Source organism: Telopea speciosissima, chromosome 3 (genome assembly GCF_018873765.1).
Source record: "Telopea speciosissima isolate NSW1024214 ecotype Mountain lineage chromosome 3, Tspe_v1, whole genome shotgun sequence".
NCBI classification, from domain to species: Eukaryota; Viridiplantae; Streptophyta; class Magnoliopsida; order Proteales; family Proteaceae; genus Telopea; species Telopea speciosissima.
In genome coordinates this window covers 23,556,849-23,580,449 of record NC_057918.1, presented here as the reverse complement: position 1 = coordinate 23,580,449, position 23,601 = coordinate 23,556,849, and the positions used below count along the sequence as shown (strand labels likewise).

At 38.2% G+C, this 23,601-nt stretch overlaps 2 protein-coding genes across 2 annotated transcripts; both read right to left on the bottom strand.

Annotated features, from left to right (window-relative positions):
• Positions 1 to 2,807: 2,807 nt before the first annotated feature.
• Positions 2,808 to 3,319, bottom strand: LOC122654661 (probable steroid-binding protein 3). The gene has a single exon (XM_043848865.1). It carries the CDS (start codon positions 3,260 to 3,262, stop codon positions 2,963 to 2,965), a length of 300 nt encoding a protein of 99 aa, XP_043704800.1. The 5' UTR covers positions 3,263 to 3,319; the 3' UTR covers positions 2,808 to 2,962.
• Positions 3,320 to 6,939: 3,620 nt separating this feature from the next.
• On the bottom strand, positions 6,940 to 22,931 carry LOC122654660 (bystin-like). The gene is made up of 12 exons (XM_043848863.1): positions 22,780 to 22,931; positions 22,473 to 22,688; positions 22,233 to 22,359; positions 21,141 to 21,192; positions 20,702 to 21,029; positions 19,811 to 19,890; positions 19,568 to 19,615; positions 10,430 to 10,576; positions 9,739 to 9,811; positions 9,572 to 9,647; positions 7,499 to 7,613; positions 6,940 to 7,387 (listed from the first exon to the last, which is right to left on the bottom strand). The coding sequence occupies exons 1-11, from the start codon at positions 22,888 to 22,890 to the stop codon at positions 7,534 to 7,536; spliced, it is 1,338 nt and encodes a 445-aa protein (XP_043704798.1). The 5' UTR covers positions 22,891 to 22,931; the 3' UTR covers positions 6,940 to 7,387; positions 7,499 to 7,533.
• Positions 22,932 to 23,601: the final 670 nt, after the last annotated feature.

The window sequence follows — 23,601 nt, the reverse complement described above, 5'->3', positions numbered from 1 at the left end:
TAAGGTGCAAGGACTTGCATAGTTGTTGACTTGTGATTTGCGAACCCTAGCTAAGATTTGAAGTAATGTTATTGATAATCATTTTTTTTTGTATAATAATTTAAGCTACAAAGGGAAGACTAGACAACCAACAATATCCTACAACTGCCACAAGGAGGGATGCCTTTTTTGGCACAATATGCAAACCAGAAGAATCGATCCCTTGACCTCCTGGAGGACATCCACTTCAACCGACAAGCCATCTAACCTTCTTTTCCTCCGTTGGTACTAAAAATCGAAAGGAGTTCAACAAAAGAACTATTCTTACCCATTACAGTACTATTCTTACCCAAACACGCTGAAGGGTGGAATAACGCACCCACCCTAATCATCCAACCGCTACACAACCAGTTTCAATACAGTGAGTTAGTTCTTCAATGGTCTGAATAATATAATAGGAGAGCTTACTGTCAGACTTGGATCACACCCACCCCCTACTAGGAGGGACCTTTTAGATAGAAAATCTAGATCATTAGCCATGGATCAAGTGTAACTAAAGAAGATATGAGTACACATATCAGCCCACCCGATTAGGATGGATAGGAAATCAGGGCATCGATCCATCTTGCAGTCGCCACTGAAGATCGAACGGAAAGTTTGAATTGAAGGTTCACATAAAATTACTGTCCTTCGATGGTAAAACTGGATCATAGTAGCCAGGTTCAGAATTTGACTTCACATATGCTCAACTTAGTCGAGCTTCCGATAAGTTGTCTGCTATCAAGTGCAGCCACCTTCTCTACAGCTCTACAGAGCAAGTCAGGTTGGGCCATAGATTGGCCAGCTAATAGAAGTACCTTGACTCTATTCAATATCCGTTTGCTGTTCGTGCATTCTTGTAGGTTAGGTAAGTCAATCTGCATTTAGAAAAGGTGATTTTGCTGTGTTCATGAACTTATTAGTCCATTAATCCTACTGTGATATAAACATTTTAGTGGACTAATTTGCAGTGAATTGGAAACTGTTAGGGTTGAGAAAAAGCAGGGGTGGTTGGGGTATGCATAGTCTGGCAACTATGATGAGGAACATCAGATTTGGTTAATTTTTGGCCAAACAAGAGATATGCGTTCTTTAACAAGTTCACTGATCATTCCAGTGGAAACATTAGCAAATGTACTGGCAGACCTCATGGCCAAGGAAGGGATGGTGTTCAGGGTTTTTTTTCCCCAATATTGTGGGAGATCAGTATAGAGCCATGGTTCTTTTCCTGTGCTTTCTATCAGTTGGGTTTTGCCGAATTGGTTGTAACTTAACCGTACAGATTCTGAGTTTATCTTGACAAAATCTGTTATTTAACCTTCCCACCTGAAGAACCAAAAAAGGACGAAGAAGTTGTGGTAGCACATCATCGGAGAACTTGGATTCCTGAAGCATAATGTCATGTTGACGTTCAAATTCTTATGCATGCCTATTTTGCCTTATGCTGTACCCACCAGGAAGGTAGGGAATGAATTTCTGCATATTAGTTAACCAGGTTCTAGATGAAAAAATGCACATCCAGACTAAACCTTGGAATCCATAAGAGCTTGGTTTGCTTGAAGCGTGTTAGAAGGTGAGAAGAGCCATTTGCTTGTTTGGCAGGACTAGGCTTCCTAGGATCTGACTTAATACTTAGATAACCCCGCTCACAGTTTTAGGTCTCTTCACTCATAATCAAGTCTACTGATCCAACTCATGATAACAAATTTATATGATCTTCTCATCAAAAAACAAATTTATATGATCTCAAATACTTCAATTAATATGCAGATGAGTGCACTTGATGATGATAACAAAATATAAAAAATTCTTATAATTCTCAATGCAAAAGCAATCCAGAGCCAAAATTGTTCTCAAGGACTTACGGTAAAACATATACAAGTTTCTCAGGTGGATCTAACCAAGAAAAGATAACCCTTAAAGATACGAGGGCTATAAAGAAATGACTTTGGTCAAAAACCCAAGGTAAAATAGCTAAACTAAGATGATCAATTCCTCTGCATATAGGTAAGGTTGGAAGTCTACTTCTTACAGAAGGCAAACCACTCATACAAAATCAAAATGGATTCTTATAATCATGTCAAGCATAAGGGTCAAAAATTTAATCTCTTGTATTCCTCTTGGACATCAATGAAGCCACAGATCAAAATGTATTGTCAATGAGTGTAACCATCTACAAATTGGACCTTCTAGAGTGCTTCCCGAATGTTCTCTAAACCCTGACAATCCAAGGATCATATAAAACCACAATTGCATCTTTCTAGAGTGCCTTTTCAGTAAAGAGAAGTTAAAGACAGGTTCTCATTTCATATTGAATACTGAATCTGCTTGCCACTCCAGTGTTTCCTATCTGACAAACTCTGCATCCTCACTAACCCATTTTTCATTCAAATTAGACAAAGACAATTCCGTTTCAAAAGCTAGTTATTTCTAAGCTACTAGAGAAACGATAGTTTCTGTAAATCTCACAAGCAAACAGAGAAATCCTTAAATTTTCCCTAAACCAATGTAATACATTCGGTCACTAAAACTACAACTGGGCTCTTGATTTGCACCAAATCATACATTATAATGAAACCAAAATCATTCAAAATATCAGAAACATAGATCAAACAGAATAACATTTCTCACAAGCAGACTTGCTAATGTCATGAATCCCCAAACCTTCAACACTAACCATCATCAGTTCTAGTATTATTGAAGGGGAACAAAAAAGTCTACAGAAAATATACCAATCCCTTCTGATGTTTCTCAAACACTTGTAAGAGTATAGTAAAAACCCTAATTTGTCACACAACCATCATTTATTTAATTAACCATTATCCACACATCCCCAAATCTACACACAACATCATCGTCATCAGCAACAACAAAAAGGACCCTTTTCACAAATCAAACAGAGACCCAGAACATTACTTTGATCACACTATCTATTTAATGGAGGCTAGGCAACGCGACCTACAACAGAGTACTTAGCTTCGAACTTCTTCTCCCAATCGTTGAGAACACCCATCTCTTTCTCAGAGAGGCCATCAAGGGAAGCACAGACGTCTTCTTCGTTCTTGCTCATCTTGGCCAGAGCTCGACTCGCATCTTTGCCGGCGAACATGCAGTAGGAACCGCCAGGACCATAGAAGTTCTTGGCGGAGGAGACGTCAAAGATCCTTCCCTTGATTGCGACGTATATGGGCTTGCTTGGATTAGAGCCGTCGAATTCTTTAAGCTGCTGCTCTGTAAACTCCATTTCAGAATTGATTGTTCGAGTTGGGGAAGATCTGAATCTGCTGAGCGACAAAAGGTCGGAGTGAGGAGTGAGGCGTGAGGGTGAGGCTTTGGACAAGAGAGGGAGAGAGAGAAAAAGACAGGATAAGGGGCAAATCAGGAAATTCAAGTCATATAATTTCTAGCGTGGACTGGTAGCGAGGTAGTTACTAACGTGGAAAGTTGTTGAATTCCAAGCTTCCAGCCATTAAAAAAAAAAAAATCTATCTGAAGGGCCAAGGATTAAAATTTTAATCTGCTAAAAATTTCCCCTGTTTTTGGTTGAGGGTGGGGGTTAATTATGGTAAGATAATGAGTAATATACTTAATATTTACAAATCATTTCTCATTAAATTTTGATTTAATTTCTTCAAATTTAAATTTAGTTGAGGGCATTCGGCTCCTCTCCTACAAACTGCCCCTCTTACCAAACACAAATAGGGGCAAAATGACAGCCGTACCCCCTACCCAAATACCTTACCCTTGTTGGGTCCATGCCTGTTTGTGTTTGATAGGAGGGAGAGGAAGGAGAAAGTGGGGCAAGTCGTAGGAAAAGAGCCAGATCCGGGGATGGGGTGGCTTTTAGTAAGGCAGTTGATATGATATACTTAAAGGGATTTTCTTATTGATATCTCCTTAAGGTGTCAAATAATTTATAACTTGTTTATCAAAAAATAATAATTTGTAACATTTTTTCTTTCTCTTAGTATAACACATTTTTTCTTCGAAGTGAGGGTAAAATTCAGTCATTTCATATGTGCACTCAAAGTGTGTGCAAAACAATGATAGCTTTTGAGAACAACATAATATACTATGCACATCTTCACCAATATATATATATGTTATGTACAATTTCAAATTATTTTGAAAAGACTTTTTACCCCTAACTTATTTAAGACCAAATGTTCTTTGTGCCAGGGGCGTAGGTTGCGCCCAGACACATGGGGGTGGGCAAAATTACCACCCTACCCCCTTGAATGGCAGCCCATGTGTCTGGACGCAAGCAGCACTGTGGCACAGAGAACATCAACCCCTTATTTAATTTTTAGAAAAAGGATCATCAAAAGAAAGAAGGTTACATGTTCTAAATACACCTATAGATATGTGACATATGTCATTCATATTTAATCTCATATAAATGAATCTAAATTTTCAAAATATTGAACTTTATAATCCCCAGTTGTAAATGTTATTATTGATAATAATAGGCTAATTCAAGCGCCAAAAAGGATCTAAATGTTCTTTCTTAGGGAAAAATACCATAAAGGTCAAAACTTCTATTCATCAATAAAGAGAAGCTATATCCGTTTTTTTTTTGTTGTTTTTGGGAATAAAGCTATATCCGCTTCAAGGGTTTATATCCACAGTACAGCCTTTAGATTAAGGAAGTCAATTGGGACGGTTCCCGGTATTTGAGACGGGACGGCACCGGTATTGGTACCAAAAGTGCCAATCCCAGTACCGTCCCATTTAGTTAACGGGACTAAACCTAGATCCCAGTCCCGATTACTAGTGGGACGGAACGATACCGGCTCTTAAACTGTTCTAGGCACTATAGAAAAGGGGAGAAGTTTAATTTTTTCTAATAAGGCGGGTTTATTAGTGTTGTGGAATTTTTTCACTATCATAAAATCTAAGTTGTCTACTGCTTTTTGTAAAGCAACTTAAATTATGAAATCATAGTTTTACTTCTTCAAACTTCCTAAGATCACATATAATAAGCTTCTCATTTTTTAAATATAGAGAAGTCTTACAAAATGGAAGAATCCCGTTGTGTTTTCTTTTTGATTTTTCCAAACAAAACTCTATTTATCATACATGTCACATGGTAGTATGGTACGAAGTACGAAGTGCAAAAAGGAAGAACTTGATAGATGTAGTTGGTCGAGGGAGGAGGGAGTAGCATTGTAGCAAATTCTGTGAGGAGAGACTTTAAGCTACGGCTATTGACCTGTTCTTCCTCTTCGTATTCAAAAGGCAATTAGTGAAACCCTAATGAGTCGTAATTCTTATATCCTTTTTTTTTTTTAAAAGATCTTATATACTCTTTCTTTTTAAACGGTACTAGTAGTTTCGGTACCATCCGGTACCTAATTGGTATTTCGGTACTGGTACCGTTGGAAATCCTGTCCCAGAACCGTCCCCTCCCATTTATGATTCGATACCAAAATCAGATACCAGTACCGTCTCATTTACTAATGGGACGGTCCGGTACCGGGTTTTAGCGGGACGGTATTGGGACGGTTCCCGGTTCCGATCCCAAATTGACACCCTTACTTTAGATACGTTGTGGAGATTACTCTCGAGACTTCCAAATTTCTATTAAGTGTTGGAAATAATCATCCAAAATATACATTTCAAAAATATGTGACTACTCAATTCTAATTAGTCGTGATTCAACAAACTTGAAGTGCACAAGTTTGTGTTGCTGACTTCTGTTCGTTGGAGGACACGGGAGATGTTGGGTAGATTATTTTTGGGGAAGATGGGCAGTGCACAATTACGCTTTAACCCTTTTGTTAAAGAATTTAGTTAAAATCCTTTGTTTCTTTTATTTTCGAGCAGTGAATCTGATTTCACTCAACTGTCCTCACAAATTTATTTCCAATGGTTCTTTAATTGTAGTTTTAAAAGAGTAGTAGGTGTCTTGTTATGTTTGGATAAATAACATACCCTTTTAATAATTCCCCTATATATATTTACTATCCTACATTAGATAAATCATACACTATTCCTACATTAACCTGTATTTGTTATATGCATTCTTGGAATGCATTCTAGGTCGATTCCGCACTCTTGGATGATAAAAACAACTATTTTTATCATCTGATAATGCGAAATCGGCCTAGAATGCATTCCAAGAATGCATACCAAACACAGCCTAAGTCTCCAAAGCACGGAACCCAGAAGATCTCAAGGTGTTGATAACTGTTAACAAAGAATCTCCTCAATTTATTTTTTTAAAAAACACTCTTTGATGGTAAGATAACTCATATGCAATACTTAAATCCTTGTAACTCTTTATCAACTATTTCTCGTTAAATTTAGCTTCAAGTTCATTAAAAAGTTAAGAGTTTTCAAACTTTTCAAATCTGTAGTCCGTCTCATTATGGTGTGGTTTGACAGTTTCATTGCTCATAAATGATAATAAGCTAATTCAAGGAAAAAACACAAACTAATATCGCATTTAGTCTTGTATACCGCCTATTGTGAGGGGACATGACCGTGCAAGCGTGCAGGGCTGTGCATGGAACCAGTGTTTTGCTTGTAACGGTACAATAAAAAACATGGAAACCAGGAATTTGCCTCAAGTTAACGTACGAGAACCATCTCATAGGTCCCTGAGCCGACCAGATGGAATCCACTTTGTGGATCTGAGTCGACCTTGGGAACCAGTGTTTGGCTTATGGGTTTCACAATCAGCAATTGCAGTAGTGATTTTCTGTATCATCTTTACTTACCTGACAAAGAGAGCCCATTTCTCACCTTAAAGGAAAGCTAAATATGCCACTGAAACAACTTGATACAGCAAAAGCCTGTTTTTATATGAAGCACAGGAAAAGAATGAACTTTATTTGCTAGAATAATATCATCAATAGAATTGTTCTACTAAAAGTATTAATAAAGCCAATTTATCAGACATAAGTTTGTAAGTAAGGATTTCATTCTACAAAACGTCTCTTTACTGAATAAATTTTTAACTACAGTTACATAAATAAAACAGTTTCTTTTTCAGAAGTACATTGCTGCTGATAAAACCAACAAAATTCAGTTGATGTTCCAAGACAAAAGCATGGAGGCAAACTACAAAACTTTAATTGCTTGACAAGGGACTATAGGAATCCTGTGTCACCTGATGAATGAAACTGCAAGTCTCACAGAGTCGGGAGCTTTGTGGCAAACGACATCAATCCATTACTTTGATAAAGATTCAGCATTGATTGTCATTTCAATAACCAATAATTAAATAGCACAACCCTTTAAAACAACTTGAATCGGCTTGGGGAAAACCAAAGTAAAGCTGAAATCAAAGAAAGACCCTGCTTTTATCTCAAGACTTGGAAGAATATATTCAATTCTTTCACCCCTTTTGCATTTCCAGAAAAACCTGAGACATAAATTAAATTAATCAGTTGGCAGGTCACGATTTGGAAAAGACACTCACCAAGTTCAGTCAAAAAAAGTAACAATGATAATGGAAGTGCATGGAACATCTTACCAAGCACGTATTAAAACACCAGCCGCTAGCAAAATTCAGTCTTCTTCCATTGGAACCTCAGGAAAATCAAACCTGTCTTCTTCAATTGGTTTATTGATTACGGAAATAGGTGATGGTAAACTTGTGTCAAGGATCCAAGATAATTCACACAATTTGTTCAATGACCAATCAAGGCCTTGATAGTTCTTGTTTCAGTGCCTTCAAAATTAGAGAGAGCTAAGCATAAAGGAGATTTAAGTAAATTGCGAGATAAACAGTGTCAAGAAGCATTTTAGTCCCTTTGAAATCTAATCAACATCGTGTAGTTTCCACCAAAAAGAAACGGATTCACCATAGATGGGTTTCAGTGTAGCAATTTGGAATCAATTAGCACACCATAGTAGAATCCAGAATCCCATCCACAAGCAGAATCGTAGAAACTCCAATCAGCAGTAGGAGGTCTTCGATAACTCCCAACATAGAACTCAGGTCAGCCCCAAATTACTACAGAAACTAGGTCTCCCCTAGTACTTCAAACCCTTAAAGTTGTATTCATGGCCAGAATTCACAGTTCATCAACTCAACAGACTAGAAACTAGATAACAAAATTTAGTAACCACAACTAGTTTCTTATCCACAGGGCAGGTCAAGCCCCAACTTGGGTCAAAGGCAGGGCATGAACATCAACTAAGAACCCCAAAATATCTCAGCATTCCAAGGGCCAGATGTTGAGATAACAGTACCTCAAAGTTGCAGCCAAATAGCTGCAGAAACAGAGAACCGCCGGAAAGTTTATGGCCAACAAAAACTTCAGACTTCAAATAGATATGTAGCACCACAGATTATAACCTCAGTCGGCCTTCAAACAATCTAAAAACAAAGAAAACAATCTCACTACTTAAATAGATGAGCAGGAACTGAGTTGAAAGGATAGAAACAAACCAATAGATGATAGGGATATGGCAAGAGCTTCTCACTCGAGCCTTGCTAGCTTCTCACCAGCCACCACTAGTTTCTCACTGGGGTTTTTCTGCATCTCACAGAAGTTCTTGCTTCACAGAAGAGGAAAACAGCATAACAGCCATAGAGTTTTCATCAAAATCATTAGGGTAATGGCATGGTAAGATCCCCCTACTCTTTTATTAATAACTTTGCAACATTACAAGAAAATAGTAATTCTTCATGCACAAGCAAGAGAGTTATAGAGAAAACAAAATAGAAAGCTTTGTAGACTACTACAAATTAGAAACTAACTACTTAATCCTGTATATGACCTAAATCCCTAATATTTGAGCTTATAGAATTGGCCCATTATCATTAAAAAAAGGCGTACCCAGTGCATGAGGCTCCTGCTACTGCGGGGTCTGGGGAGGGTCATAATGTACACAGCCTTACCCCTGCTTTCGCAGAGAGGCTGTTTCCAGACTTGAACCCATGACCACTTGGTCACAATGGAGCAACCTTACCGTTGCACTAAGGCCCATTACCATAGTAAACTCAAAAAATTTACGCCCATTGGGCATTAAAAATTAAGCCAAACTTGACCCAAGAAAGTGAACCAAACCCAAAACAACATGCCCATCTTCTCTTCTTGCTGAAATTCTGCATCACACCAATAATCCATCTGAGCATTTACCTTTTAGCCCATTGATTGGACTGTCCAGGGCTCTCCATTAATGACACATGTATACCTCATTCAACTACCAAATAGAAGTCATTAAGACTCGAGAGAACAATTGTTTTCTAGTTCACAGTTTGTTCAGATCTGCATCCTATAACATATTTAGAAGCTAGCAGAGAAATAGCTTAGTTTGGAATCACAATCTGCTGATTTGGCTGGTTACGTTTTGACTTGTACTTGAAGCATTAGGTACTTATGGGTCAGATGCTTTCTCCAAATTCCCTTGCTTGGTCAAGTTCTTTCTCCAAGACCAGGCCCACATTTCTACCAAACTATGTAGCAAAATTATTAGTCATGTTGAAAACTTCAATTGTAGAGCAATGAAAGTAAAATATAAAGAAAGCTTCAAAGGTATATTCAGGTAATCATCCCCCCCCCAAAAATATTCCAATTAATTTCAAGTTGAAGGATATAAATTGACATGAGAACATCCTCTTTCTCCCCCCGGTTACGACCATTTGCAAGCTCCCTCCGGATTTCAGGTGTAACCTACCATAGATGGTCAAAAAGTAACAAAATTTTTTTTAAAAAAAAAATACTGATAAAGCAAAAGTCATACCAAAGGTCCAGATGAACTTACCAAGTAATGTTTCTGGTGTTGAAGTAGACGATCCAGATTATCCTTGTCTTCCTTTGTCAGTTCATTCTTGTACCTGTATAGATCTTTCAGTAAGTAGTTGTAATTGATGCACAGATGCAGGAGCCGGTATTGGATTGGCCAGTCTCAACTTGAGTCTCACCCTATACTATTGTGTGGCTCACGCATCAAAGCAGCTGATACAGCCAAAGCTTGGCCAACTTGATTTGGGATTGGATCAGGATGGTCAGCGGCTAATCCAATCCGAGTCCAAGCTGTAAATCCTTGGTTTGATGGGAAGAAATGACCATATAAACTCCAAGGAACAAAAGTTAGATTTTGAACATGGTTGCTCCTCATCCAATTTCCATACACTAGCATTTATGAGAAGTCTTAAACATTAGTTGTGTTGGTGTGATGAGGCCGACCCAAAATGGTATTGTAGAATGCAAAATAGGAACTGGTTGGCTGGGCATATGTGTGCACTTGGATGTCTCTGACTATCTTTGAATGTAAATGTGTTTGTTGAGAGAGACATAAAGGTGTCTGCACCCTTCACCCCGATGGCAAGCAAGTAGATCAATGAGGGCAGCCAAATTTTAGGCTGCATTTCCCAAATAAAACAGAAATGGCAAGAGCAACAAACACGTAGAAATGGTTTACCCCAAAAAGAAAAATGTAGAAAAATCCTAACCTTTGCACAAATGCAAGAAGTGACTGGTGCCATATCACAGGCATGATCCTTGTGTCATCGAGAAATCTCATAAAATGAGCGACAACGGCATCAAGTACACGGTAGGGCAATGCATACTTCTTTTCCAGAAAAAGCTTTAGAAAATAACTGCAACAGGTTAACAGAGGAAAAAACTGTCAAGCTGTTTTTTCTTTTTTGGCCAAGTAAAGAGTTTCTTTAGAGAAAGCAAAAAAAAACACAAAAACAAAAACAAAACTGGAGGGGGGGGGGGGGATGTTTTTGAAACTGCTATTTCTTTTCTTGCATATTCTACTTGGGGTACTTTAATCCATCTTTCCATAATTGCATTTACGTACAGCTTTCATGAGGATTACATTTCTCCTATTTTATAGCAGCAAATAGGAAAGGTAACTCTAATTCTGTATCTTCCATTACCTTTCAATACTACTCATTTCTTCAAATGCTAGTAACAACATTTCAACCCTTTGGTTCAGATAAATCCCACCAGTTCCGAAACCAAATCTGGGTCTAAGAACCATATCAGCCAGAGATGCATTGAAGTATTTATTTCATTACAGGAAGCATTTGTTTGTTCAATTTTGATCTTAAAGTTAAAAACTACCTCAAACATTGTCATTCATGTGTCATGATCTTCCTATCTCTCTAGTTCCCTTTTCAGTTTTCATTTCCATTGTATTCTATTGATGTGAAACCCGGGTTCAATAACCCTGTTTGGGTTCGCTTATGGACCCACCCAATTAACAAATAGCTCAAATTTAAGAACCAGTGGCAATCTCATAATAAAAAAGAATTTTCAAGAGTTCACTAGGTACGTAAAGAGGAGAGGATATGACAAGGATTAGTATTTAATTGTTCAGGGATAGACTTGGAAGGGATGATAAAATAATGACAAAAGAGAATAATGATAGAAGGGGCAGGGTAAGATGGGAAAAGACAATATATATTAATTTAAATCGTAGAAGAGAAGGGTTTTCTTCAACCTCCTGACTCTTAAATAAGGTGAAAAACCAAATTCTGATTACGAGCCAAAATTTCAGGAGGTTAATCCTAACTTCCAGCCCTTTGAACCTCAACTGGAGAATACCCGAAGGATCAACTAATGAGGGACTATGAGAACCTGAAAACACATCTAGCGGAAGGAGAGAGAAACAAATTGAGTTTCAGTTCGAAACTCTTGGTGACAGCAGTGTTTCTCGATGGGACTGTGCAGGTAAGGTTTCCCAAAAGTCCCCCAAGTTTAAAGCTGACAGAATGGACACGGGTGAGATCAAACCTCCACAATGAATGGCTGTTACTACTACTGAAAAACAGAGTATGGTGAAGAAGATTTAAGAAACTCAGGTAGAAGAGAAGATAGGAAAAAGAAGAAGAAGAAAAGGGAAAAAATAAGACGAAGAAATCGAAGGAGAATAGAAGAGGGAGGAAGAAGGTCACACAACCAGCCATCTATTGTATCACTCTGGTAACAACTAACAATAAAAAACCCAAATTTCATTCATTCCAATCTAAATCTCTCAGTTACAACCAAGTATTTAAAGAAAATAATAGAAGACTCCTAATTAGACACTAAAACTGAAACAAACTCTAACTCTAAAACAGACTTTGAAACCAACTACTACTACGTTATCCATCTTTCTAAAATAAATTCCTAAAATCCTAATAGACTCCAAAAACCAATTGGACGCGGTTCATCTCCATCTGGGCTCCCCAACGGATTTAGGCCACTCCAAGGAATGGCTCCTGCATCATCTATTCTGTGCTAGACATCATCCAAACCATTAACTTCAATTTCTTCAGGAAAACAAATCAGATTTTCAAGAACTGATATTTTGTATACAATGTTGATGCAGAGCTGAGGGTATACCAGCGTAGGAAGAAAAAATCAGGCCCTATTTGAGGCCCATTGGTTTAAGTTATAACCAGTTGGCCATCATTTTAGGCCCATATTTTGGTTGCAAGTTAAGCCCATCATTGGCCATCATCGGTTACACTACATTGAGGTCCATATTTTGTGTCCTAATGGGCCATCGATTGGTGGAGACTCTGGACAACATATCTTGTGGTCCCATGATGGGAATATCTACTCTTAACATTATTCTTTTCCTCTTTGGTTTAAGTCAGCAGTTTTCCTAGGAAGTTTCTATTTTGATTGTAGGCTACTTGGTAGCCAAGGGTTTCTATTTTATTGTAGGCTACTAGGAAGGAAAAAAATCCTCTGCGGTGCCCTAATCTGGCCGTGCACTGCAGTGCGGGCCTGAGAGCTCGACACGTGGAAGATGCGACATCCAACAGTGCCGAGCTTGAAAAGAAAGAAAAGAAAAAAAAAAAAACTGCCTTGCATCGAGCTCACACCGTTGGATGAAGCTTCTTCTACATGTCGAGCTCTCAGGGCCGCACTGCAGTGCACCGCCAGATGCCCGCACTGCAGAGGATTTTAATCCACTCAGAAGCGAAGGCTTCTATTTTTGTATCACATCTATTCAGGTTAATAAATAAAAGAAAGGGAACCCCTCCCACGAGATTTTGTCAAAGCATATTGAGTCTTTTTCAATGAGACAGCAGATCCTATGGTGAAGTAGCACCAACCAAGGTGGGGGAAACCTTACCTAGGTCTTGGTGGTGAAACCAGACCATATTCTCCTCTCTTTCTTATCTTTCTCTCCTTATTCTTCTTCTTTGTCTGTTGATTCACTGCTCAACATCTACTGTCGTGGGAGTCCTTCACTGTTATAAGGACTCAAGTTTGAAGTTTTTATGCAGCTACACGCAAGTAGATGTAGGGAGGATTTGGGATTATTTTGTAATTTTATTTTATTAGGGAAGTATATATATGTAGGAGGATAAAAATAGGTATTATGATGCCAAAAACGAAGCTAGGAAGATTGTGGGGATGGCTAGGGCGAAGAAATCAACACAAAAGAAGGGGGAAAAGCTATATTTATGATAGCTAAGACGAGAGAAAGGAAGAGTAAAGATTTCGATCAGGTGAGGTGTATCAAGGGTGATGATGGATGAGTGTTGGTAAGGGATGAGGACATTGTGAAGAGATGGGATGAGTATATCTATGACCTACTAAATGGAGATAGGTCGAGTAGAAATGACCCGGACGAGTATTCTACCTAACATGATGCCACACATCTTAGATATGTAAGAAGGTGTAGTGTAGTGAAGTTAAAGAAGCCCTAAGAAAGATGAAAGTAGGTAGGACACCAAGCCTAGATGAGATTCCAATAGAAGTGTGGAAAACCCTAGGAGGTTGTGGGGTTTATTGGCTAACCAAGCTATTTAACAAGATTATGAACACAAGATGCCAGATGAATGGAAGAGAAGCATTGTAGTCCCGATTTACAAAAATAAAAGTGATATCCAAAGCTACAATCAAGGTTTAAAGTATCGATATCGGGTATCGTATTGGTATCAGGCGATTTTAAGAGACGTATCGTATCGTATAGTATTGTATTGGAAATATGTATCGATCGGTGAAGAAACGCATGAAAATGATCAAAATACACATGGAAATACAAAAACAATATAAACAAATAATTTATGTCATATATCATGCATATACACTAAGAATTGTGAATAATGTATAACCAGACAAGTGCGGCACTTTGAAATTGTTATAAAAGATTAAAAGATGAGATTTCTCACATGTAGAGACTCTATTGCCATGAAGAATGTCGGGGTGGATCAAAGTCATGTCTGTAAGGGTCTTCAAGAATAGGAGTGACTAGGATGATGTGGTGTACTGAGTCCAGTCGAAATACTGATGGTAGTGACTCAGTATTTGGGTGAAAAATGCAAAGATTTGAGTTCAAATCTTTGTAAATATATACAAAGAATGTAATACTAAGTTAGTTTAACCTATTCTCTCTGAATCATAGCTAAAAAAAGGACCAAAAATCAAAGATTTGAACAAAAAAAAACAAGTTTTTTTAAAAAAACAAGTTTTTTTTAAAAAACCTACCTTTCCCTTCAAGATCACCTTTTGATTTCGAATGTGGGTTGTTGGATGCAGCAAATGCTCTGATTCCACCTCCTTTAGAATCGTTTTTTACCAAGGAATCGAAGCCCTAAAAAAATCTGGTCGAAAAAATGGGTTTGAACATGGATTTTGGGGGTTTTTCCCAAGGTTGGACTGTGTTTTTTTCCGCTAAAAGCTCTTTGTTTCGTGTTCTGTAGGTAAGGATGAACAAAACCCATGTTTTTCTTAAGTGGGTCGAGACATATCGATACGTACCGATACATATCAATACGTACCAATACATACCGATACGCTAAAAAATAGTAAAAAAAATGATAAAAGGACGTCTCGGCTGTATCGATACGTATCGAACGTACCATATCCGTATCGTATCGTATCGATATGTATCGGTCAATACATATCGATACAGTCGAGACAGTTTATTTAAAAAAAAAATAGACGTATCGGTCTGTATTGTATCGACACCGACCGATACCGAGACGTATCGACCGATACGATACGATACGGACCGATACTCAATTCCTTGGCTGCAATAACTATAGAAGCATAAAGGTAACGAGTCACACTATGAAACTTTGGGAGAAGGTTATTGAAGCACGTTTGAGAAGAGATTCATATCTTGGTGAACTAGTTTGGCCTTGTGCTAGGTAGATCCACGACAGATGCTATTTACTTATTGAGGAGGCTCATGGAAAGATATAGAGATAGCAAGAAGGATCTCCATATGGTCTTTATTGACCTGGAAAAGCCTATGATCGAGCACCTAGAGATTTAATCCGGCATATTCTAGTGAAGAGAGGAATGTCGAGTAAATATGTGGATGTGATCAATGATAAGTATGAGGGAGTGGTGACTAATGTAAGATCTATGGGAGGTCAGGGCAAGGAATTCTCAATTACGATTGGGTTACAATTACAACAGGGATCAGCCTTAAGCCCTTACCTATTTGTGCTTATCATGGACGACCTAACAAAGAACATTTAAGACAAGGTTCCGTGGTGTATGCTCTTCGCCGATGATATCGTTTCGGTGGATGAGACAAAAGAAGGGAATAACGCTAAGTTAAAGCTATGGAGATCAACCTTGGAAACAAGAGGCTTTAAGATTAGTAGAACAAAGACAGAGTATATGATGAGTAATTTAGTCACACTATGATGAATAATGACATGGTGTGAATTGAAGAAAGAGAGATACCACAAAGTGACCATTTTAAATATCTGAGGTCATCATAAATAAAGAAGGTGACATAGAGGATGACGTTTCACGGAGAATTAAAGTGGAATGGATGAAGTGGAGAGGTGCGTCCGGAGTACTTTGTGACCAACGTATTCTTTTAAAGCTTAAAGGAAAGTTCTATAGGACTGTTGTATGATCGGCAATGATGTATGGGGCAGAATGTTGGGTAGTTAAGAAGTGTCATATTGAGAAGCTATGTGTAGCAGTCTAGCAGAGATATGGATGTTAATATGGATGTGCGGAAAAACTAGGAAGGATAAAGTACGGAATGATCGTATTAGAGCAGAGTTGGGAGTTGCACCGATCAATGACAAGCTCCGAGAGAGTCGTTTGAGATGGTACGGTCATGTTCAACGGAGGCCTAGGGACGCCCTAATAAGGAGTGATATGATCCTGATTGAAGGAGCTAAAAGAGGCAAGGGGCAAGCCTAAAATGACCATGGGAAAAGTTGTGAGGAAGGACATGCATAGTCTAGGTCTTGTACCAAATATGACCTCAGATAGGGCCTATTGGAGGGCAAGAACCCATGTAGCAAACCCCATTTAGCTGAGATTTTCCTGACTTGCTAGACTGTGCCTCTTTCCTCTTACTTTCATCTTTCATTTCTTTTTTTACTCTCCATCTCTCATTTGTCATCTTTCTTTTCTTTTTTTATTTTTTTTATTTTTCATTCTCATCTCTTTTCCCATCCCTCTTTTCCCCACCTCTTCATTCCCCTTTTTGTTTAGACCTCAGTTTTCCCTACTTTGTTTTGTTTGGATTCATGTAGCCGACCCATTAAGTTGGGATAAGGCTGAGTTTTTTGTTGTTGTAATATACGTAGGAGATTTGATAGTTATTTAGTTTACCAGTTTGGTTTGGTTACCATATTCAGCTTACGTAGGAGAGTAGGAGTCTTGCTTATTCATATTGGATGTAATCCAACGACCCTTTTTTTTTTTTCGGAATATTGAAAGAAATTTTGAGTTTGGGTTTACCTCTCACGACTGTGGAACCACGTGGCTGTTCCGTTCTCCCTCTTTTTCTCCATTCAATCCCAGATTCCAAGGTTTCTCTTTCTCTATGTTTCTGTTCAGTTTCTTTTTAATTCCTCCATTATTCTTCTTCCTCTCATAAGTCTTCCTGTTATCGTACGATTTATTCCTGCCTTTACTAGTCGTTCCCCTGTTTCTGGGCAGTACTAGCAGTCTCCCAAGTGTTGACATCGATCTCTACTAATACTCTTCGGGTCAGTTTGAAATTTAAAGGGACCATCCCAGTGATGGAAATGACCCTCTACAGTTTTGAGTCGAGATTTGATCCCTGCCAGAAGTTCTAATTAGAACTTCAAATCTGATTCTTGGGTCACCAGACTCGAGTTGCACAAGTTTTCGTTGGTCTTTGGATATCCTATCTTAGTATTTACTGGTAGGAATTAGCAAGCCTTTGAATTGTCATCGTCTCCAAGAAATTTCAGTTCAATACGTGTTCATATAAGTGAAACTATTGCTATAATCAAACCTGGTTTATAGTAAAGGATTCTTATCGAGTTATCGTGAAGGAGATGACTACTCTTGTTATTTACAAAAAAAAAAAACCCCTGAGTTCTGTTCTTTCATTCCATTTCATCCCTCTTCATCAAAAGGGCTCTTATTTTCAACTAGGGGTGTAAATGAATAGCCATGTCTGTATCCGTTTAGCACTATCTGAATCCGTCCGAAAGCTAAACGGATGCGGATACGGATAGGCTATAGCTATCCGAAAAGCTATATTTACATGTAAACAGATAAAAGATCCGATCTGTATCCGTGTCCGAATCCGTCCGAAAGCTAATCGGATGCGGATACGGATATAGCACTATCCAAGCCGAATCCGATCTGTTTACATCCCTATTTTCAACTAGTAATTACAGTTTGATCCCAGGTTCATTAAATCCCTTCCAAAGGGCCCTGATTGTGCTGAGAATTTACAGAACTGACGCTTAACCATTAAATTGAAACATTTATTATTCTTGTGGGTCCCTAGTGATCTCAAAGTAGGGTTTTCAAACCCCGGATTGCACCAAGTTTGAAGAGTTTTACAGCTTGCAGCCCAGTATTAATGTAGTTCTAGATAGGGTAAAACCCTACTAGAAGCCAATTAAACCCAAGGAACTAAGGGGCTGTTGGTTCTGCAGTTTCAGTCGAACATAATTGCAATTTTAGGTCAAATCTAGGGCTTAGGTTAGGATAAGGGAAGGGGGGCTTAGGGGGTATGGCTAGGCAGGTTTATAGGACTCTAATAATGTAGCTATTATAGAGTTTTAAGTGTTTTGAAAATTCTGTAAAACTGGGCAGTAACTCAGGATCGACTATGGGTTTTGGGGAAATTAATGAAGGATGAGGGGACTAGGGTTTTGATGGACAAATATGGCTGAGTAGCAAGATCTAGAGTTTAATGGAATTCAAGAAAAAATAAAGGGGGATCAATTGGGGAAGGGAGTAGAGGATTAGAAGAAGAAATTAATGAACAAGTTGCAGCAGAAACCCACTAGCAGCAACTTGGACAGAAGTGAAGGATAGAACCACCTTCGAATTGGGATCCTCCCGGCCGTCACGGCGCAAGGAGTCGATCGGATTCCACCAATCCCTTTCCACCTTGATAGAACCACAAGGATGCACACTCATAAGGAGCACAGGAGCAGCAACAATGGCAGCCAACAAGCAAAAGCTTTTTTTATTAATCAAATTCGTGTTCAAGGCTTTGCCCCCTTACAACCTTATATAAAAGACTCAAAAATAGACTTCTACTCTAAAAAGGAAAGGCCTAACCCAATCCTTAACCTATTAGGTAACTTAAACTGACTAGGAAACTAAAATACTAAAAGAAATAGACTCAAAACCTGGCTGCACTTATAGAATCCTAATCCAGCCCAACTTACATCACATGACCACTTAAACAAGTCACATGATCACTTAAATGATCACATGATCACTAATTACAAAAAAATCAATACTAAGGAATTAAAACAACTAATCCCGTATGCAACCTAATTACTAATATTTTAGGCCCATAAAAGTGGCCTATTACATAGAAAACCCATGGGATCAATGGCCCAACATACATATAACCCAACCCTAGATTTATTTCTAAAGAAATAAGCCCATTTCGGTGATGAATCTGCATCAAGTATTCTCAAGTTCTAATTTCTGTTTTGTGTTTGTGTTCTAACAGCCATCGGTTCCTAGGTTGGGTTTGGTTTCTCATTCTTTAATTCCCTCCATTCCCTTCTATTCTACTGGTTTTCTATCATTATTTATTCACTGTTCTGCAATGTTCATCTTCAGTTCCAAATTCTACTGTTACTATACTAACCTATTCTGGTTGCAGACTTGCAGGACTGTGTGTCTTTATTCTAGCCAATCCAGCCATCAGAATAGCCTTTTTTCTGATATTATTTGCTTCTCTGTCCCCCCCCCCCCCTACCTTCAACCAGAATTGAAGGGTCATCTGACCCACAGATTTTGAGATATTGTTTATCTTAGAAGTTACTGAATCCTGTATTAGTCGAGTTTCTATTTTTTGTTACCCATTGTTCCAGCAGATCCAACCAGTGGATCAGCTTGATATTTGGAGGGCTACAACCTATTTCGAAGTTAATCAACTCTAACTTCAGCCCCATTTGACCGTTAGATTCTGAGATTTCACAATTTTCTATATTCTATCCTTTTGCTTCTTAACTTGGATTACTGTGATTCTGTCTGGTGATTATTTTGTTGTTAAATTTTGATTTGATTACCTAGAACACATCAAATGTTAACACCAAAAAATAAAACATTGGAGGCCCAGAACAACTAAAACCTGCAACCTATCAAACATTGCTTACTAAACTAGTTCGAATACAGGAAATATCACAGTTTCTTCTGCGTCTGAATACCTTGTTGTGCCACAATAATCCATCTCTGCAAGCTTCAGCAGTCCAGCACTGTGCACCCATTAAGAAAACTGAGTTAGATTGGGAAAATGTTACAGGTAAAGTGCAACCAACCAAATTATGGCAACAAGGCTCAAATGATGAAGGTGGTTATGGTACTGATGGTGACTGTGATGATGAAGATGACAATACAACATACACTGCAGATAATCATACAAGTGAAGCCCATCCCAAAAAGAGCATTACCTTGAATGAAGTGGTGGAATAGAAACCTTCTGAATAATGCTTCCAATAATGACAGCTTCCCTAAGAGTGCAAGTTCCTGACTGTACATCCATCATGTAATTCTTAGTACCATAAGAAACCAGATAAAAGCTTTCAAAGAAGGCGACTACGACTCATTGATTGGCTTTCCAAATATTAGTGAAGCGAATAACAATCATCATGGCTAGATCAAGTCTACAAAATATTGCTATGGAACAATGAGACGGAAGAAACAATAGCAAAATAACCATTAGGGAAATAGTGCTACTAAGTATAAAGAAGACAAAGAACAAAGATTGCTCACTAAGTTATGGATTAAGTAGGGCGAATGAAGAAGAAACGGGTTGAAAGAGTAAATATCCGTTATAATGAAGAACTTGTTTTTAATGTAGTACGCAATCCAAAGAATTCTCAAAATGATTAAACTTAGAGAAAAGCAAAAGAAAAAGAAATTGCATGTCTATCACCTGACCTCTCAAATAATTGCAATCGAGATATTATTGTTCTCTCGGTAATTCTTTACAGTTTCTTTCATTTTCAATCTCAAAAGCAAAACAAAGATAGCTGGGTCAAATTAAAAAATCATATTGTTCTCTCGGTAATTCTTTACATTTTCTTTCATTTTCAATCTCAAAAGCAAAACAAAGATAGCTGGGTCAAATTAAAAAATCATCTGAGTTGCAAGATCAACTCCTACTCATGCAATGAGCTCAAGAGATCACAAATAATGAATTGCTTAAAGATGATACCAAATAATTTATAGATACTAAGAATAATACAAAATAAACAGAACAGCAATAAAGATAGTTACATCAAGAGCAAAAAAGAACAGTAGTAGACCGCATTGAACTTGGTGAAAAGTTTTTGACATACCTCACACAGTGGAAACAAAATACCCTTGAAGAAGGCTGCTGGCTTGTACAGTGACTTCTTCAATGCTTGAAATAAAGCAAAATGGAGCCTCTTATTCTTCCGTATGTCTTCTCTAATCCTTGGGAGCAAGATAAGCCTGTAGAAGCGCTGGGCCTTCCTCACACCCAAATTGGAAGAGAAGATTCTTGTGGCTTGATACATGGCATTTGGTGACCAATTCTCAGGTTCTGTCAAGTATAGCACATCCTCCCAAAGCTCCATTGCAGGGATGTGTTTGAATGCCTTTGGCACTTTACCAGTTGTGTATCTACTAAGCAGTTTGCCAACACTGCAAGTTATGTTAACAAAAACATCTTGATAAGCACTAACAGGAAATCTGGTCCAAATGAAAAAACACACAAAAAACAATAAATAATGATATTGTGGGTGGGTGAAGTACCCCTTGTATAAATCTATGATCGTCTGGTCCAGTTTAGGAGGCGGTTGTGCTTCTGTAAACAATCACACAAAAATTATCAGTTCATAAATTCAGAGACAAGAGGGGCACATGGCCTCAAATAAGCAAACCAAAGACAATTCACAATTGTAGCTCTATTGAAAATTTTCTATAATAGATCAAAACCTCCTGAGACAATAACTTTATAAATAAGACTTTGAGATGTTTGAATTGCATTTGGCAGCAAGCATTTGGATATGAAAAAAAAAAATTAGATAAAGAAAAGCAAAATGTTTTGATACTGGAAGCCGAAAATTTGCTTCAATAGTCAATCATGGGCCTCAATTCATTGTTTTAATGTACCAGAAGGAGAAATATTCTTAAAAAAAAAAAGTTTGCCCAACCTGTAAACCTCGTCCAAATGCTGGATTCTACATCGTATTCCCAGCTTTACGACATCTGTTTGTGAAGTACCCAGTCATTGACACTGTTACAAACTCAGAACTCCTTTCCCCACACCAAAGGAGGGAGTTTGTCCGCAATCCTTCCCCTTTACCAAACATCATAGCTCACCTCCATATAACCCCCTAAAACCCATAAGATTACTACCCCGTGCAAGCTGTATTCATACTTTCACTGATTACTACTACCAAGTTTTCAATTTTATGTTGATTTTGTGGAATTGTTTCTATCCCACAGAGTTATTCATTTTATGTTTAGACCTCCCAATCACAAAAATTTTACAACCATATGTTTCAATTCATTCTGCCCCAATACTAGCATTTGCATGGAAAGCCATTGTCCTCACAGAAATTTCATCCCATGGAATCCCACAATCTCTCCTGACAGCAAGAAAGGTGGTAAAAGAAACATTAAATGTGCACATAAGACCAATATTTTCACTCTAAATCACATTGAAATTCCATAATAGACACAAAAGAGCATCCAGTATTCACTTCAAAATTCCCTACCTCCTCTAATGTAGAACATCTGGAGCAATAAGGTGAAAAAACCAGAAGAAAAATTCACTCGAAGTTATACTTTAAAATGAATGAAAGCAAAATTGTACCCAGCAAAAAAAAATAAAAAACTTACCTGAAGAAACCTCTGTATCTTTTTCTTTAATTTTCTTTAAAATGAGGTCAGCCAATGTCTGTTGTTGGCCAGTGTTCTTCGTCATAAAAGCTTCCAAAACTTTCTCCTCCTCATCATCAATCTCCTCCTAAATAATGTAAGCAAACAAAAAAGAAATTCAAAACGGACTGTAAAACCTAATTACACACAATGGCACAACAACACACACACACACACAGAGGAATTTAGAATTATACATACTTCATCTGCATAGCCACTGTAGAGGCTAAGAGTTTCAGAAAAACCGTCAAACGCATCGATATCCTCTTCTTCACCGCCGTCAGCGATAGCTTTTGGTTCTTCAGTAACAGCAAAGAAAGAAGAGTTGGGGTTTTGTCCCTCAGCCTCATCTTGGATCTCCTTTTGCTGAATTAAGGCCTCTTTCAAAATTTTGGAGCTCATTCCGGTAGAAATCATCTGATAGAGAACAAAACGCAAATGAGACTCATAAGAGAGAGAGAGAGAGAGAGAGAGAGAGAGAGAAAGAGAGAGATGAAGGAATTATGACCTTGTCTTCTTTCTGGTGTAGCTTAGGTGCTCGTGATCGCTTCTTGGAGGAGACAGAGGAGTCATCAGCATATAACGGCTGTTGGTGCTGCTGTCGGCTTCTCTTCGCCATTGATGGAAGCTCTCAGAATGTTTAAAGTTTCGAGTAACTGCAATGCTCGAGTAGAGAGAGTCGAGGCACGGCGAGAGAAACCTAACGAAGCAGCGAGGGAAAAGAAACCACCAAGTTATCACGTGTGCACGCACATGCGTACAAATTTGGAAGATCGACTCAGTCGCGAATTGGACGATCCGGCCGAGTGGGCTCGCAGTTAAATACGAAATGAATAATTAACAGGGAGAATTTCCTAGATCTACTAGATAAAAAAAAAATTTTACAAAATCAGTAGTAGTAAATTATGTTTTACATTCATAAGTTACTTGATTTAAAAAGATTTACCAAACCCCCACATGAATAAAAAAAGTTAAATGAATAACCCAAAATGCCCCAACATCCTTCTTCTCCCGACGAAACCAATCACTCCCTTGATCCCCCTCCCCTGCAATCCCGCCCCATCCTTCTCCTTTCAATAGCAGCCCTCTAATTTCTAATCGAAATGGTCTGTAAATCAATCAATGGGATCGCCTGGACCTAATGGGTTGATTCAAACCTGAAATAACATTTATAGATAGGAATGGAGAGGCTTCGACTAGGACTGATTCAACACAATCACAGGACAAGGCAGGTTGGAAAGATGCAACAGTAGTGAGATTCAACAAAAAATCTCCTTATATCTGACCTCACTTTTATCATCTCCTCCCAGCTTCTCTCTCTGTGACTTTG